The 18541-nt window shown below is 49.8% G+C and overlaps 1 protein-coding gene and 1 long non-coding RNA gene across 14 annotated transcripts; both read left to right on the top strand.

Annotated features, from left to right (window-relative positions):
- Positions 1-2229: 2229 nt before the first annotated feature.
- LOC134808682 (uncharacterized) lies at positions 2230-4538 on the top strand. Of its 2 annotated transcripts, none has more exons than XR_010152102.1 (2): positions 2230-2547; positions 3273-4538. It is a non-coding gene; the product is annotated as an uncharacterized LOC134808682 (long non-coding RNA). The 2 variants fall into 2 exon arrangements; XR_010152101.1 differs by having other exon boundaries at positions 2400-2542.
- Positions 4539-12075: 7537 nt separating this feature from the next.
- CXXC1 (CXXC finger protein 1) lies at positions 12076-18073 on the top strand. 12 transcript variants are annotated; one of them, XM_054671935.2, is made up of 16 exons: positions 12076-12831; positions 12910-12995; positions 13560-13678; positions 13771-13871; positions 14153-14388; positions 14482-14661; positions 15059-15085; positions 15163-15408; positions 15571-15678; positions 15848-16032; positions 16317-16524; positions 16603-16713; positions 16854-16903; positions 17058-17154; positions 17413-17565; positions 17681-18073. In XM_054671935.2, exons 2-16 carry the CDS (start codon positions 12993-12995, stop codon positions 17825-17827), a joined length of 1971 nt encoding a protein of 656 aa, XP_054527910.1. In that variant the 5' UTR covers positions 12076-12831; positions 12910-12992; the 3' UTR covers positions 17828-18073. The 12 variants fall into 12 exon arrangements, with proteins under 12 accessions (XP_054527910.1, XP_054527909.1, XP_009432292.1 ...); XM_054671934.2 differs by having other exon boundaries at positions 15571-15690; XM_009434017.5 differs by lacking the exon at positions 12910-12995.
- The last annotated feature ends 468 nt before the right edge of the window (positions 18074-18541 follow it).

The following is an 18541-nucleotide window of genomic DNA, read 5'->3' as shown; positions in this document are numbered from 1 at the left end:
TGAAGTTGGAAACATTTGTTTTATCTTCCTAAACCTAAAGAAAGGGTCAGTCAGGGGACACAGCAGGGGGACAAAGTAATATCACGGTGTGGGTGACAATTTGACACAAAGTGACAATAAATTTTATTCAGCTGTGGTGTGAAAAGTGGTGTCTGGGAAAGAATAGCAATAAACATGCTTCAGCCTCCAGCAGAAGGTCTCCCCCCTTGTGAACCTGCAAACCTGCTATCTTCCTTCTATCTCAGCACTCAAGGGCCACAGAGAGTAGAAGGGATAGGGGCTGACTTGAAACCACCTTTGCAAGAATCGTAACTGAGAAAATTATGACAGTCAAAGAGATATGACCTAACTGACTTCATCCTGCTTCTAACCTCCAAGCTGTCCTTGTTCATTCCTGGGTGTATGTGGAACTAACTTTGGGAGGAATTTAGATTATAGTTTAGGTTTGAAACAAATGCCAAAACAGCTCTTTCCCAAAACAAGCCCCCTTCTTGCCTGGGGACTAGACTGCCTTTGCAGGTCTAACAAATTAGCGACAAGATTAGAAATTACGGTTTAGGAGTCACTGTTGCAAAACCTGAGATCACTGCTTGAGATATTTTTGCAGACCCTACATTCCGATGTACCAGTTGACACCACCCAGATCGATAAACTGGCTCTTCTGGTCTTGTAACCCGCCCCCCACTCCGCCACCACCCTCCCAATGAACTCAGCACAAGAGAACAGCTTCAACTCCCTGTGATTTCATCTTCCACCTGACCAATCAGCACCTCCCACTTTCTGACCCTCTACCCACCAATTTATCCTTAAAAACCCCATCCCTGAATTTCTGGGGAGATTGATTTTGAGTAATAAAATTGCATCTCCCATGTGGTGTGACTGGCCTCATGTCAGACTTTTTATTTTTTTTTTCCTTTTTTCTTTGTTTTTTTGAGACAGGGTCTGGCTCTGTGGCCCATGCTGGAGTGCAGTGGTGCAATCACTGCTCATGGCAGCCTGAATCTCCTGGGCTGGAGCAGTCCTCCTGCCTCAGTCCTCCGGGAGCTGGGACTATAGGCCGCACTACCACACCCGGCTAATTTTTATATTTTTGTAGAGATGGGTTTCACCATGTTGCCCAGGCTGGTCTGGAACTCCTGGGCTCAAGGGATTCTCCCAATTCCGCTCCCTAAGTGCTGGGATTACAGACATGAGCCACCCCACTGGCCTAAATTGTTTCTTTACTGCAATGCCCTGGTCTTTATTTGTGCAGCATACCCATTGGGAGGTTACAGACTCAGTCAGATAATCGAGGAAAGGGGCTTAGGTCGCCTGCCCCAAGAGCCCCGTGACTCTGGCTCTCAGCTGCGCCACAGCCTCCAGTTGGCTCAAGTGGCAGGTTTCTTAGCCTTGTGCTCCAGGTTGTGTCAAGTTTCATGAGGCCCCTGACATTCTCACTGCTTTCAACCTGTGGCTTCCCCGGGCTGTGCTCCTCGTCCCGCCTGTCCCCAGGTGTGGGCTTGTAGGATCTAGCCATGCGATCTGTCGCCACCCGCCCCCCCACCCAACGCCCTACGTGGAGACAAAGGGTCTAGTCCCTCCAGGGCAGGAGCGGCTTGGCCGCGGGCTTTTCCTGCCGCCGATCCAGCTTTCCCCGCGACGGTGAAGGGCCGTGGGGCTCCGCCGAGGGCCACCCAGGGCTGTGGGGCTTCCCGGAATGGTGCGGACTCGGGGACAGCCCGCGCCGCGACCAGGCCCTTAGTGCTCCAGGTGCGCGCCGGCCGCCTGGACGCGGGGTTCTGATCCTCCCAAAAGCGGGTCAGAGGTTGGACACACTCCACCAGGCCAACCGACCCCACGCAGGGCCCGACTTCTGGGGCTCCTTGGTAGGATGCAGGGCTCTCAGTAGAGTTCCCATGGGGTCCCTCTTGTGGAGACACAGGCAGGAGGGACCCCATGGGGACTCTAATGGCAGCTGAGGGGCACAGCAGGAGCTGCGGGGTCTGTGGGGGGCCAACCGTGGTCGCCGCCCTTTCCCGCCCGCTCCGAAAAGGGCGCTCCTGCCTGCCCACCCCCATTTTAAGCCAGTACAATAAATAGCAAAATAGCAAGGATCTTTCCCTAAGTGCTACGAAAGGCCCAACTGTGAGCTCCTGGAGCGCTCCTCGACGGAGTGCAGAGCTAACCAGACCTTTATGACTATTATAAGGCACAAAGAAACGTATAAACTGAAGCTGTATTAAGACCTGCGACTTTTCCAAGAGGAAAGGCGTTAGACGGCCTTTCAGGCAGAACCCGATAAATATCCAGCCACAGAGACCGAGGTTGATGTGAGGATCGCGCAGATTCAGCTTCTCAATGCCAAGAGGAAGTGGCTAGTTTCAGCGTCCACGGTTCCCATGGTGACTCTCCTCACTTCCGGCCGGGCGCAAACGCACCCCTAGCCACACGCCCTAATACGAGGATAGCTCGTGACAAACAGAATGCAGTATCCCTAAAGCCTCTGCAGTCCCTGCGATTGTGGGATCCTGACTATGTCAGGATTTTGGCTTTGCAGGGTGTGGTAAGGTGAAGGGTCTGGTACTCCCTCTTGGGGATCGTGGAGCGTTGGGGGTGGGTGTGGAGAAGGAGGCTTGGGGAGGAAGGGAGTTAGTGACCTGGGCCCAAGACCCTAGAGACTTGTCCAGCTGCCCCCACTCCCAGGCCCAACCAGCCCAGCCCTACTGGACTGGCAGTGAGGGCTCACTTTAAGAGGAAAGGGTGACATCCCATGTTACTAAGTCAGACTTAATATTATTAAGGTGGCAATACTCCTGAAATTGTTCTACGCATTCAACGCAACTCCTGTCTCCAAGCTGACTTTTTTGCAAAATTAGACAAGCCGATCCTCAAATTTACATGAAAATTTAAGGGACCCAAAATAGCCAAAATAATATTGAAAAAGAACAAAGTTGGAGGACTCACATTTCCCAGTTTCAAAATTCTACAAAGCCACAGTAATCAAGACATACAGATACTCAGTACTGGCATAAGGATAGACATATAAATCAATAGAATAGAATTGAAAGTCCAGAAATGAACCCTCATATTATGGTCAATTGATTTGATTTTTCTCTCCCTCCCTCCCTCCTTTCCTTTCTTTCTTCCTTCCTTCCTTCTTTCCTTCGTTCCTTCCTTCTCTCCCTCCCTCCCTTCTCTCTTTCTTTCTTTCTTTCTTTGTTTCTTTCTTTCTCTTTCTTTCTTTCTTTCTTTCTTTCTCTCTTTTCTTTCTTTCTTTTTCTTTTTTGATACAGGGTCTTGCTCTTGCCTGGGGCTGGAGTGCAGGGTGAAGTCACACCTCATTGCAGCCTCAACCTCCCAGACTCAAGCAATCCTCCCACCTCAGCAGGCATATATAAATGGAATCATCGAAATTTAAAATTTGCACTTCAAAGAACACCATCAAGAAAGTGAAGACAACCCAGAGAATGGGAGAAAATATTTGCAATCATATATCTGATAAAGGACATGTATACAGAATTTTGTAAAACTATTACAACTGAATAATAAGAACAAATAACACAATGAAAAAAATGGCAAAGTATTTGGTTAGATAGTTCTCCAAAGAAGATATATAATGGCCAATAAACACATGAAAAGCTGCTGAACATCATTAGCCATCAGGGAAATGCAAATCAAAACGACAGTGAGATACCACTTCCCACCTACTAGCTTGACCGTAATCCAGAAGACAGATTACAAGTATTGGAAAGGATGTGAAGAAATTACAACTTTCATACCTTGCTGGCAGGAATGTAAAATGGTGCAACCATTTTGGAAAACAGTTTGGCAGTTTCTTCAGTCAGTAAAACATACCATATGACCCAGCAATTCCACCCCTAGTTGTATACTTAAGAGAAATGAAAATGTGTGCACCCAAGAACTTGTATATGAATGTTCATAGCTGCAAAATCCATAACAGTCATTATGTGGAAACAACCTAAATGTCTATCAGCTGATGTATGAATAAACAAAACATGCTATGTTCATACAATGGAATATTGTTTGGCCATAGTAAGAAATGGTACCAATACATGCTACAATGTGAATGAACCTTAAAAACATGCTAAGTGAAAGAAGTCAGTCACAGAAAACCACATATAATATGATTCTATTGATATGAAATATCCAGAATAGGCAAATATACAGAGATAGAAAAATTAGTGGTTGCCTATGGGGAGGGGCTTGGGGAGTGGTATCTAAATGGTGCAGTTTCTTTTGGAGGTAGTGAAAAAGTTCTAAAAAATGATTGGGAGGCCAGGTGCATGGCTCAGGCCTGTAATCCCAGCACTTTCGAAGGCTGAGGCAGGAGGATTGCTCGAGCCAAGGAGCTCAAGATCAGCCTAGGCAACATAGCGAGACCCCATCTCTATAAAAAAAATTAATTAAAGGAAAAAGATGATCAGGGCAGTAAATACACAAGTCTGTGATTATACTAAAACCATTGAAATGTAAACTTTTAATGGGTAAATTGCATAGTATTTGGATTATATCTGAATAAAGCTGTTTTTAGAAAAATACTCGATGCCTTTCACTAGCGTTCGGAAAGATTTATTTAAATGCATAAAGATTGGTTAATAGAAGAAAGTGGGTTTTGAAAGAAGGAACCCCTTTTTTTTAAGGAAAGGGGTGTGATAGGATTTGAAAGATGAGGAAAGCTAATGAGGGCCCCTAATTCCCCCACCCCACATCTCTCATAGGCCAGATTTAAAATATACAAATTCCATACCTGGAGAATTATCATTGGGATCGTGAACACTTTTACTCTCCCCTAGACTCCCAGGATAGTTGTCCCCTTGCTATGTGTAGTGTGTGACATGGAAAAGGGGATTGGCCCAGGCAGGAGACAGCGCCTGAATAGGTGGTTAACCAGCCATGTGTTCCTGGGTTCCTGCTGCTCTAAGTGACTCTTGAGATTTTCCTGAGCCTGCTTGATTTGATTGTAATTGAATTGTGAGAACTTGCTGTGTAGAGTTGGTCCTGCAGGCTTGGAAATGGGAACGGCAGGTACCTTCAAGGACAGAAACAGTGAAGGAGGCCTGGGGAATGCTGCGTGCTGCAGATTATTGATGGGCCTTCCACAGTAGTCCAGACGAAGGCAACTTAAACTGTTGGTCAAGCACCTCTATTCTGTTGTTCCTTCAAACCAACCCCGAGAAGCCACATTAAAAACCTCCCTTTGCACATAGACAATTACAGAGATGGTAATGAAACCAATTCTGTGTTCACAGCACTGCAGGAAACACAACTGTGGATTCAATTCACCTTGTGTGGTTTACTCTTCAAGAGATGCTTAGTTCTTACCTTCAGGGAGTTTATAATTTCATTGAGGAAACAACTTGCTCATATATGAAACCATTGCAGATTAACAAAATTACAGGAGTGTTCTGGTGTCTGTAATGGCAACTTTTGGAAGAGAACACAGGGATAATCAAGAAAAAAATTATCATGAACACATACCAGTACCAAAGGGTTTTATAATGCTCCATTTTGTGTATGACAAACCTCAGATTTGCTCTGTCTTCTGTAGGACCAAGGACATCATGATCTGGGGCTAAAAAACCACAAACTGGAAGCTTCTGCAGGCTATAAAATTCAAGGTGATATTTACAGATGAGCTTTGCGATGGATAGAAACTGACCTATTCAGGATAGAAATTGGTTGGTAGGAGTTGGGTAGGAATAAGAAGTAGAAAGAAGAATCTACCACCAAACCAGAGAAGCAAGCCTATTTAATTCTTTTTGGTTTTTTTAGAGGGCGTAAGTGGGAAAGGAAGAAGTCAGATTAGAAAACTGGTGCACTTGTTCCTCTCTAGGAACCTGAGTGTGATAAGAAATGTGGGCCAGGTGCGGTGGCTCACACCTGTAATGCCAGCACTTTGGGAGGCTAAGGCGGACAGATCACCTGAGGTCAGGAGTTCGAGACTAGCCTGGCCAACACGGTGAAACCCCATCTCCACTAAAAATATACAAATTAGCTGGGTGTGGTGGTGGGCACCTCTAATCCCAGCTACTCAGGAGGCTGAGGCAGGAGAATCGCTTGAACCTGGGAGGCGGAGGTTGTAGTGAGCTGAGATTGCATCACTGCACTCCAGCCTGGGTGACAAAAGTGAGACTCTATCTAAAAAAAAAAAAAGAAATGTGGCTGTTAGGGACGGGGAAGCTGTAGTAGGGAGGGAGCAGATTAGAATTAAAGCTACTAAACAAGTCCTCCTCATCAATGATATTAAATGACTGGTTCATGACATTTGGCAGTCTTTAAACATTTCAGAGACATCAGCTTGAAAGTATAATATATGAGGAAAAAGGATATTTGTGTCAGGTGTCCTAAGACCATCCTCAGGTTCAATGACTCACTAGAAGAACACACAGAATACAAAAACACTGCTAAGCTCCCAATTACAGTTTGTTACAGCAAAAGAATACAGATTGAATGAGCAAAAAGGCTCATAGGCTATAGTACAGGAAAGACCATGCTTCCAGTTCTCCTCTCCTAGAGGAGTCATATAAACAGCACTTAATTATCCCAGAAACAGTGTTGTGATAACATGAATGAAGTATTGCAAACCAGGGAAGCTCATCCAAGCTTTGGTGTCCAGGGTTTTTATTAGGGGATTGGTTACATGAGTATGGAGGGTGCCATTGCTGACCTTGGTTACTCAGTCTCTGGCCTCTCCAGAGTTCATATTGATACCCTGTGGCCCAAGGTCCCCACCACAAATCACATTGTTATCATAAACTATCTGGTGTGGACCAAGATCCTAGGTAAATATAAACATTCTTTTTTTTTTTTTTTTTGAGACAGAGTCTTGCTCTGTCATCCAGGCTGGAGTGCAATGGCGTGATCTGGGCTCACTGCAGCCTCCACCTCCTGAGTTCAAGCAATTCTCCTGCCTCAACCTCCTGAGTAAGTGGGATTACAGGCACCCACCACCACACCTGGCTAATTTTTGTATTTTTAGTAGAGACAGGGTTTACCCATCTTGGCCAGGCTGGTCTTGAACTCCTGACCTCAGGTGATCCACCCACCTTGGCCTACCAAAGTGCTGGGATTACAGATGTGAGCCACTGTGCCCAGCTGAACATTCTTATTAGGCAAGTAATTCTGAGCACTTTAAGGTTATCTCCCAAGAGCCAGTCAAATATCAGATTTTTTTTTCATGTGAAGGTTTGAACAACCAAGGCCTGCTGAGTTAATCTTTTACTGCATGACACTATTTGGAGAGTTCCCATTCTGGACCTAATTCATATTATTCTCTCAGATGTCTTTCTAGGAGGATGTTAATTTTGCCCATTTTTATAGATGAGAAAAAGGTCTCAGAAAGATTAACTACACTCTGCAATGTCAAGCAGCTAGTATTGGTAGAGCCTAGAATCAAACTCAAGCTGTAACACTTTGTTCTTGAAGGCATGAACTGTAAAATATACCTCTAAAAACTATGACTTAAGATATTGCAATAGCCACAGAATATTTCAGTGTCATTGAAAACATAAGATAGATATTGAATCCCTTGGTCTTATTTTTCTGGCATGTTTCAGCAAATTCTGCCTGAATTTGTGCCTGAATGGACATTAACCTCATGAGAGACCTACAATAGTTCCTTTGCATTCAGAGTCTGAGTTCTTTCCAGACTAGGGATGCTGCATAGAATGGCCCGGGCTCTAAATATATCCCTCCCACTGGCTGCTGTTTTTGCTGATTCTCAAGTCCACTCTCCCCTGGGCCAAAGTGGTTGTCAGTACCACCGTCACCCATCCTGGCTCCTCCCTGCTCCTTATTCAATTCACCTGCACTTGAATGACTTCTAGGCTTGGTTCCTGCTCTCAGCCCCTGTGTCCATTTGGAGAGTGAGTACCTGCTTTGATTCTTGCCCAAGGTCCAGTCTTGACCCAGTCCCTGCCTCCCGCATTCACAAAATGCCAGAAAGATTAGAGGGCCACAGTCTGTTTTTCATACTGTTTTAGACCATTGTGATATGGCATAGTCACTTCCCAGTTCTAACTCAATGGGACCTAGCCCTCTGCTACACTCCTCTGCTCTCTCCCCACCCCAGCCCTGCCCTACCTAATCCACACTGAGTCTAGGCATCTATAGATACCTTAAGCCCTGATTTTTTTTTAGCCAATTTTGAGTTCATTTGAATATTATATCAATGTCAGTAAATGAATTTAATAGTCATTATAATAGAATGATTTTCAGACTGGTCCAAAAAACAGAATTCAACTAAACCGAACAGGTGGATATGCTGGACAAAGGGATAATTTACATCCCAGGTGGGATGGAATGGCACGGTGTGAGATTTCATCACAATACTCAGAATGGCATGGTAATTAAAACTTATGAATTGTTTATTTCTGGAATTTTCTTTCTTTTTTTTCTTTTTTGAGACAGGATCTTGCTCTGTCATCCGGACTGGAGTTCAGTGATGCAGTCATGGCTCACTGCAGTCTGGACAGCCCGAGCTCAAGCAATCCTCCTGCCTCAGCCTCCTGCATAGCTGGGACCACAGGCACGTGCCACCATGCCCGGCTAATTTTTTTTTTTTTTTTTTTTTTTTTTTTTTGTGAGACAGAGTCTCACTCTGTCACCCAGGCTGGAGTGATCTCGGCTCACTGCAAGCTCCGCCTCCTGGGTTCATGCCATTCTCCTGCCTCAGCCTCCTGAGTAGCTGGGACTACAGGCACCTGCCACCACGCCCGGCTACTTTTTTGTATTTTTTAGTAGGGACGGGGTTTCACTGTGTTAGCCAGGATGGTCTCAATCTCCTGACCTCGTGATCCACCCGCCTCAGCCTCCCAAAGTGCTGGGATTACAGGCATGAGCCACTGCACCCGGCCTAAGTGTTTATAATTTGTAGAAACGAGGTCTTGCTATGATGCCCAGGTTGGTTTCAAACTCCTGGGCTCAAGGAACCCTCCCTCCTCGGCCTCCCAAAGTGCTGGGATTACAGGCATGAACCTCTGCACCCAGCCCTCTTGAATTCTTTACTTAATATTTTCAGACCATGGTTGATCATGGGTAACTAAAACTTCAGAAAGCAAGACTGTGTATATTCCTCAGCGAATGATTCCAGTACTGATTTTGTCTGTGCTTGCTGGCAAATTAGAATTGAAGTGCTAAGCATGGTTTTGTCATTGAATTTCGGATATTTATGTCATCCTTGCTGTTTGCAAGAAGTGTCTGGAAGACTTCCGTCCCCCTCCCAGGAATCTTTGGTAGAGTTGAGCTCTCCTTTCCCTTTCCTGTGATCCCCACCTTGTGCTGAGATCCTGTACTTAGTTTCTCATTCTGTGTTGTTTGTTCTCCTGCCTAAGAACCTAATCCTGATTCCTGGTGTCTGATCCCCTGGACTTCTGATCCATTTCCTGAACTCAGGTCCACTGTGACCCTTAGCTTTCAGAATCTGCTCCATTCTGTGCTTGCCTCATGAACTTTTTTATCTAGCTTCTCTTGTCCTGGGGCTTCCCTGAGTCTATGCCCTGATTCCAGCCCACAGCCCAACACTCACAGTAGGAAGATTTTACTATTAATATCAGATCCATTATTACTGGCTGTGTGACCTGGCAAGGGACTTAGGCTCCCTGAGTCTCAATTGCTTTCACTGCAGAGTGGGGACAATAAGGCTCCTGCTCCATTCACCGTATAAGGCAATTAGGATCAGATAAACTATCATGTGCGAAAGTATCTTGCGAACTATCAACCATTAACCAAATAGAAGATTTTTAAAATTATGACTATTACCATCATCATCAAGCTAGACTTATGAAAAATTTACTATTTGACAAAATACTAATCTTTGTTTGCTTCACCATGTCCATACCAGACTGCACACAGGTCAAAGTGAGCACCAATAGTGTAAACTGGGAGCTCCTCAAGGGCAGCATTTCAGATGGTGCTGGGGATTTGAGAAAATATGAGAGATGTTTATATTTATTTTTATCTCATCCCTTTAAATATGTATTTTATGTGGTTTCTGATTTTTGCACTATATTGCTGTGGTAATGTGTAGTATTTATAAAATGGCTGTGAATGCTGACAGTTTTTTACTGACAAGGGTGATGAATTTACAAGTTTGCACTGGCCGGGCGCAGGGGCTCACGCCTGTAATCTCAGCACTTTGGGAAGCCGAAGGGGGCGGTGGATCTCTTGAAGTCAGGAGTTAGAGACCAGACTGGCCAACATGGTGAAACTCCATCTCTACTAAAAATACAAAAATTAGCTGGGTGTGGTGGCACGGGCCTCTAATCCCAGCTACTCGGGAGGCTGAGGCAGGAGAACTGTTTGAACCCAGGAGGCGGAGGTTGCAGTGAGCCGAGATTGCCCGCTCCACTCCAGCCTAGGTGACAGAGTGAGACTCCGTCTCAACAACAACAAAAGTTCGCACTAATCTAATAACCTAATAAGGCTCTGATATAGGAACCTTCATACACTGCTGGTAGAAATATATGTATCAACCATCGAAAGACAAAATTACAACAAATTTAGTTACATATGTAATGGCTTTTACTTGCAATTCATGAATTGGGGCAGATCCCATTATACAAAATAGAACGAGAGCTTTTCCTGGGAAATAGCAGAGCAGTGAATTTTGTAAGGTTGGAGCAAGGAAAAAGAACAATTTTTTTTAAAGCTGATTGGTTAACATCAGATTGCTTCAGGTTGCTTTGTTATAAAGGTTAAAGCAAAGGGGACTTTCAAGCTAAAAGTGGCTTGTATGGGGATTTAGCTATTATCCTGTCCTTTCTCCTTGGAAGGTCAGATGAACAATTTAATTTTGGCTTGGTGGCATGGAACTTCAGCGTGAGTGACTCCATTTTGGTGGGGCCTAGAGCAGGAGCTCTGTCCAAACTAATGACCTCCTATAAATTTGAACACGTCTTACAATATTTATAGCCAATTACAAAGTAATTCTACTTTTAGAATTTTATCTCTAAGGAGAGTCAACTAAGAAGAGGCAAGAGACCAAGCTGCAATGCAGGAGTTTATTGGGGCATTAGGAACTGCAATTCAGGAGACACAGATTCAGCTCGAAGTCAAATTGTACTCCAAAGATAGGAAGGGAAGAAGGAGTTTTTAAGAAAAAGAAAAAGGAAGCTAAGGGTGATTACACAAGTTCTTTTAAAGAAATTATTATTGGTGGAGGCGGCTGGCTGGCATCAGTCCACAGTTCATTGGTTGTCGTTCAGGAGACGCAGCACTAGTGAAATATATAGCTGGTTTCCAGGACGGTGTGGTCATTGCAGTTTGGACCAATTCAAAGGTTCGAGGCAAGTTCCTGTTGTGTTTTAATTTTGTTTTGTTTGTTTTCCTTTTTGCAAGTTTGCAGGGAGTCCATAGAATGGCTTCCAGGCGGGCCGGGCACGCGGTGGTTCACGCCTGTAATCCCGGCACTTTGGGAGGCCGAGGCGGGCGGATCACCTGAGGTCGGGAGATCCAGACCATCCTGGCCAACACGGTGAAACCCCATCTCTACTAAACATACAAAAAAAATTAGACGGGCATGGTGGTGCATGCTTGTAATCCCAGCTACTCGGAAGGCTGAGGCAGGATAATCGCTTGAACCCGGGAGGCGGAGGTTGCAGTGAGCTGAGATCGCGCCATTGCACTCCAGCCTGGGCAACAAGAGCGAAACTCCGTCTCAAAAAAAAAGTAAATAAATAAAAATAAATAAATAAATACATAATAAATAATAAATAAAATAAATAGATAAATAAATAAAGCCTGGCTTCCAGGCTCCATCTTACAGCTGTTAACCAGAGTTACACCTGGTATATCACATTTGTATATTTGTAAATTTGTATATCACATTTCACAAGAAATAATCAGGGATGAGCATACAGATCTATGTTTAAGAATGTTCGTTGCAACTTTATTTAGAATAATATTTGAAAATGTTCTAAATGCTAAACAATAAATAAATGGATAAGTAAACTGTGTTTAGGCTTATTGTGCAGCTTATAGAACTAAAATAAGATTTGATATTAGTTTAAGAATTGTTTTTAAATAAAAATAAAATAAATAGAAGCCGAACCGTGCCAGGCCTGGCAGAAGAATGACAAGTGGGAGGAGTAAAAGCCGGAAAGAGTGGTGGCAGGTGAAGTCGGAGACGACAGAGGAACTGGTTTCCTCCGCCCCGCAAGGCACACAGCCTGCCGACGCCCCATTAATACATGTGGAAGGGGAAAGAGACTGAATGGAGGAATGAATACAACTTGATCCAGGTCGTGCTTCGGAAGCGGTCACTTTACCTGTGAACCTCTCTGCCTGACAAACGGCCAATGTACGGAATCAACCACCAAGATGGCGGCGCCCGTGAAGAATCCGCAATTAGGTCGCCGCCATGTGTCGCCTAGGAACGTACGGAATTCGACCCACGTACGGAATCGGATTCCAAGATGACGGCATCTATGAGGAAGTCACGCAGTAGGTGCAGCCATGTTGCCTGTACGTCGAGGCCGTACAAGCAGCCGCCGTACGGACTCTACTGACAAGGTGGCGGCGCCCTCGGGAAAGCCACATATGAGCGCGGCCATGTTCCCGGCGAACATATGGATTCGGCCACCATACGGATACGATAAGCAAGATGGCGGCGCCTGAGTGGTCTTGGGGGCTCTAGGCCGGCCACCTACTGGTTTGCAGCGGAGACGACGCACGGGGCCTGCGCAATAGGAGTACGCTGCCTGGGAGGCGTGACTAGAAGCGGAAGTAGTTGTGGGCGCCTTTGCAACCGCCTGGGACGCCGCCGAGTGGTCTGTGCAGGTTCGCGGGTCGCTGGCGGGGGTCGTGAGGGAGTGCGCCGGGAGCGGAGATATGGTAAGTAGCGGGTCCAGGGAGGGGTTCGGCGGTGGAGGTCGGTCGGTTGGCAACAGTGGGGTCTGTCGGCCGACTCAGGGGTCTGTGGTGAGCCATAACCGGAGTCTGTGGACTGAACGGCGGGAGTCTATGGGCAGAATGATGAACCATCTGGGAGTTCTATGGTGAGCCACGGTGGGGGGCTCCTTAATAGAAGTTTAGTGGGGACTCCGTGTGGCAGTTCCGTGGGAAACCATGATCGGGGGTTCTTAGGGCAGAGGGATAAGCGGGTTGTAAGGAGTCACATTGGGTGGTCTGTAGTGAGCCGTGACGAGGAGTCCGTGTCCGGGTATCCGTGGACAGCCGCGACTGGGGGTGGGTGCGGGTGCCAGGTGGGTCTATGAGATAAACAGGGAGGGGTGCGTGGAGAACCGCGATGGGAAGTCCGCAGTGAGTTACGCGGGGTCTGTGAGGCGCCACGATGGAGGGTCGCCATGACCCATTAGCGAGTGTGGACGCAGGGAGCGGGTGTCGGTGGGTGCGTGATGGGAAGTATGGAGCAGAGTAATAGGATGTCAGAGGAAGGGATGGGGGTCAGTGGGGACTGTGATGGAGAGGTTTTTTGGGGGCCCCGATGTGAAATCTGCAGGCAGAGTGGGGATCCCTGCTGACCATGGTGGAGTTGTAATGGGGGGATTTGCCGCCACGGTGGGGGTTGTTTAAGGATCCGTAATGGGGGTGTCCTGCAGGAGGGAGATGGTTCAGACCCAGAGCCTCCAGATGCCGGGGAGGACAGCAAGTCGGAGAATGGGGAGAATGCGCCCATCTACTGCATCTGCCGCAAACCGGACATCAACTGCTTCATGATGTGAGCGCGGGAGAGATGGGCGGGGCTGACACTGGCAGGGTGGGGTGAGGCCGCGCCCCTCACATCTCCATCGCCTGCCCCATCCTTTGCAGCGGGTGTGACAACTGCAATGAGTGGTTCCATGGGGACTGCATCCGGATCACTGAGAAGATGGCCAAGGCCATCCGGGAGTGGTACTGTCGGGAGTGCAGAGGTGAGGGCCATGGATGGACAGGGAAGGCAGGTGGGGCTTCAAGGGAGGAGGAGGAGCCACAAGGGGGCGTTATGGGGATTAGTGATACACGTCTGTGGTGAACTGGAATGGGGCTCCATTGTGAGTAATAGAATATCCCACGGGAAGAGGCAGCTCTGCCCTGGACAGGGGTGCAGAGTAGGTGGGTGGGTCAGTAAGGGAGCGAAGAGGAAGAAAGAGGTTTTGGGACCATTCAAGCCATCCAGTGCTCACTCACTTTGGCCCTACTCTCTGCCCCACAGAGAAAGACCCCAAGCTAGAGATTCGCTATCGGCACAAGAAGTCACGGGAGCGGGATGGCAATGAGCGGGACAGCAGTGAGCCCCGGGATGAGGGTGGAGGGCGCAAGAGGCCTGTCCCTGATCCAGACCTGCAGCGCCGGGCAGGGTCAGGGACAGGGGTTGGGGCCATGCTTGCTCGGGGCTCTGCTTCGCCCCACAAATCCTCTCCGCAGCCCTTGGTGGCCACACCCAGCCAGGTGAGTGGCTGCATAAAGTGAATGGATGTGTAAAGTGGTTCCGTTTCAGCCCTGCCTGGGTCCATGATTTCTGTTCTGGGCCCCCTCCTGCAGCATCACCAGCAGCAGCAGCAGCAGATCAAACGGTCAGCCCGCATGTGTGGTGAGTGTGAGGCATGTCGGCGCACTGAGGACTGTGGTCACTGTGATTTCTGTCGGGACATGAAGAAGTTTGGGGGCCCCAACAAGATCCGGCAGAAGTGCCGGCTGCGCCAGTGCCAGCTGCGGGCCCGGGTGAGCATGGACAGAGCTGGGTAGGGTCAGGTGTGGGAGAGCTGGTGGGTCCATGCATGGTTAGTTAAGTCTAGGCATGGATAAACCAGGTGGGATTGGGCCTGACTGTATCCTGACAGGTGGGAAGGGGCCTGTCATGTCCAGATGAATGGGGCATGACCTGGTATGCTGGGCTGGCAGAACACCCCCACCAACCCTGGGTAGACAGAGTGGGGCCAGGTGTTTTCATGTGGTCATGCATGTCGGTACAGATCAGGCAGAGCTGAGCATTCCTGGCAATGAGGGGTAGCGGGGAGGTGTGTCTGGGGAGGTAAGGCCAGGCCAGGTGGGTAGGGCTAGGGCAAGGCCGCCCTCCATCCACCTGGGGCTGACCTGGGCCTTCCTCCTGCCGGCACAGGAATCGTACAAGTACTTCCCTTCCTCGGTGAGTCCAGCCCCCCAGGGTGGGGCAGGGCATGCGGGCAGGGCGGTCAGGGCCAGTCCTGAGATTCTGCCCTGCAGCTCTCACCAGTGACGCCCTCAGAGTCCCTGCCAAGGCCCCGCCGGCCACTGCCCACCCAACAGCAGCCACAGCCATCACAGAAGTTAGGGCGCATCCGTGAAGATGAGGGGGCAGTGGCGTCATCAACAGTCAAGGAGCCTCCTGAGGCTACAGCCACACCTGAGCCACTCTCAGATGAGGACCTACCTCTGGATCCTGACCTGTATCAGGACTTCTGTGCAGGGGCCTTTGATGACCATGGCCTGGTGAGCAGACAGGAGCATCCACTGGTGGAAGGGTGGAGGTTACAGAAGCAGAGAGTATCCCTAATGAGGAGACAGAGGGTATGGAAGGCTGATATGGGACATGAGTAGGTGGTGGGGTTGTCACGAGTGGGGCAGGTGGGTCAGTGCATGCCCTGCTTGCAGCCCTGGATGAGCGACACAGAAGAGTCCCCATTCCTGGACCCCGCGCTGCGGAAGAGGGCAGTGAAAGTGAAGCATGTGAAGCGTCGGGAGAAGAAGTCTGAGAAGAAGGTGATGGAGAGGGTAAAATGGATGTGGAAAGGCAGAGGGTGGGGTTGAGGGAGAGGCAGAGGTCAGAGGCTGAATGGGGCAAGAGCCAGAAAGGGCTAGAATGGAGCAAGGGTCTGGGGTCTGGGGCTGACTTTGACTCCACCCTGACCTGACTTGTCTTGCTCAACAGAAGGAGGAGCGATACAAGCGGCATCGGCAGAAGCAGAAGCACAAGGATAAATGGAAACACCCAGAGAGGGCTGATGCCAAGGACCCTGCGTCACTGCCCCAGTGCCTGGGGCCCGGCTGTGTGCGCCCCGCCCAGCCCAGCTCCAAGTATTGCTCAGATGACTGTGGCATGAAGCTGGCAGCCAAGTGAGTCATTCCTGAGGGGTTCAAGGGAGTCAGGAAGTGCATGGTAGGGCCTGACCACAGCCTTCTGTATATCTACCAGTCAATCAGCTATCCACCAGTCACCAAACAGCCACTACCCACTCACCCATTCACCTACCCACCCACCCACCCACCTGCCCGTGTGTCCATCCAGCCACCATTCCGCCAGTCACCTATTTACTTCTCCTTTTGCCATTTGCGTCTATTTTGCCATTCTCACTTACTGATCACCTCACTCATTCTGTTGCTTGCTACCTTCCCTGCAGCCGCATCTACGAGATCCTCCCCCAGCGCATCCAGCAGTGGCAGCAGAGCCCTTGCATTGCTGAAGAGCACGGCAAGAAGCTGCTCGAACGCATTCGCCGAGAGCAGCAGAGTGCCCGCACTCGCCTTCAGGAAATGGAACGCCGATTCCATGAGCTTGAGGCCATCATTCTACGTGCCAAGCAGCAGGCTGTGCGCGAGGATGAGGAGGTGAGCAAGCAGGGGCGCAGCAGAGCAGGGCCGGTACTTTGTCCTTCCCAGCCTTATTGTTCCTTCCATTCCATGCAGAGCAACGAGGGTGACAGTGATGACACAGACCTGCAGATCTTCTGTGTTTCCTGTGGGCACCCCATCAACCCACGTGTTGCCTTGCGCCACATGGAGCGCTGCTACGCCAAGGTTGGGGTGTCAGACTGAGGGGGCGGACCATGTGGGAACATCAGTGGGCCAGTGGGGGACAGATTTGTTGTCTGGGTGGTGTCTTGGGAGGGCATGCAGCGCACATCCACAGTTCCCTCCATTTGTGCTCATCCCTCCAGTATGAGAGCCAGACGTCCTTTGGGTCCATGTACCCCACACGCATTGAAGGGTAAGTGAGGGTGCCACGCAGAGTGAGAGGTGGGGGGTTAAGGCGGGGGTCAGAAGTGGGATGTGTGTGGAGCTGGGGCAGGATACGGGCACCAGCCAGGACAGTTGGACCTCCCTTCCCTCCCTCTACTACCCTCTCTACTCCAAATCCCCAGGGCCACACGACTCTTCTGTGATGTGTATAATCCTCAGAGCAAAACATACTGTAAGCGGCTCCAGGTGCTGTGCCCCGAGCACTCACGGGACCCCAAAGTAAGGTTTTCCCTCAGCTCCTCCCATTTTGCCCCTCCTCCCTGCCTCGCTGTCCCACATTCATCCCTTCCTTCCTCACCTCACTTTTCCTTCACTTTTTCCTCTCAGCTTCCCTGCTGCTTCACCCTCCATTCCTCCTTTTCCTTGCCTCCTCACCGTTCCCTGAACCCTCCATTCTTTTCCTTCTCCCTCCTTGAGCCCCCATTCCTATTCTCCCTTATCACCGCTATTCATCCCCCCCCCCTGGCCTCCTTGCAGGTGCCAGCTGACGAGGTATGCGGGTGCCCCCTTGTACGTGATGTCTTTGAGCTCACGGGTGACTTCTGCCGCCTGCCCAAGCGCCAGTGCAATCGCCATTACTGCTGGGAGAAGCTGCGGCGTGCGGAAGTGGATTTGGAGCGCGTGCGTGTGGTAGGTTTCTGTGCGGTTTCCGTGCTGCATGTGGTAGGTTTCCATGTCGGACGTGGCCGAGGGCAGGCGGGGCTGCAGGTGTTCCTGCTTAGGACTCCTGCCGCTCCCTTGGCAGTGGTACAAGCTGGACGAGCTGTTTGAGCAGGAGCGCAATGTGCGCACAGCCATGACAAACCGCGCGGGATTGCTGGCCCTGATGCTGCACCAGACGATCCAGCACGATCCCCTCACTACCGACCTGCGCTCCAGTGCCGACCGCTGAGCCTCCTGGCCCGGACCCCTTACACCCTGCATTCCAGATGGGGGAGCCGCCCGGTGCCCGTGTGTCCGTTCCTCCACTCATCTGTTTCTCCGGTTCTCCCTGTGCCCATCCACCGGTTGACCGCCCATCTGCCTTTATCAGAGGGACTGTCCCCGTCGACATGTTCAGTGCCTGGTGGGGCTGCGGAGTCCACTCATCCTTGCCTCCTCTCCCTGGGTTTTGTTAATAAAATTTTGAAGAAACCAAGGAAGCTGTCTCCACATTGCTGCGGTTGCAACTGTTCCAGACTTCTGGATAAGATGGGGGGCGCCTGCACCCCGGGAGAGCCCAGGGACCCACATTCCCAGCCTCCCACGGGCAGAGGGTCTACGCAGCGCGCCTTCAGTGTGGTGACACCGCCCACGCATGCTCCTGTCTCCCACCCAGAGCTGTCGTCCGCTGTGGACGCCAGGCCCCGCCTTTTCCCCACAAGCCCCACGTTGGGGATCCGCCTCCTGCAGGGGCGCGCCCTCCCGCGTGCCTCAGTTTACCTGCGGTGTGGCACCGCCCCTTTCCCCGCCCCGCGCGCTCCCACAGCTGTTCGGCGGGGAGGAGGGAGCGGGACACGACCCCCCCTGGGGTTGATGTTCGGAGGGACCCGCGAACACAGGATAGACCCCAGCGAGAGGTGGGAGAGGAGAGCGCCGGCAGGGCCAGGGAGTGCGCAGGCGCGAA

This window comes from Pan troglodytes, chromosome 17, assembly GCF_028858775.2.
Source record: "Pan troglodytes isolate AG18354 chromosome 17, NHGRI_mPanTro3-v2.0_pri, whole genome shotgun sequence".
Taxonomy (NCBI): domain Eukaryota; kingdom Metazoa; phylum Chordata; class Mammalia; order Primates; family Hominidae; genus Pan; species Pan troglodytes.
The sequence above is the reverse complement of the archived record's forward strand: the minus strand, read 5'-3'. Positions and strand labels throughout refer to the sequence as shown.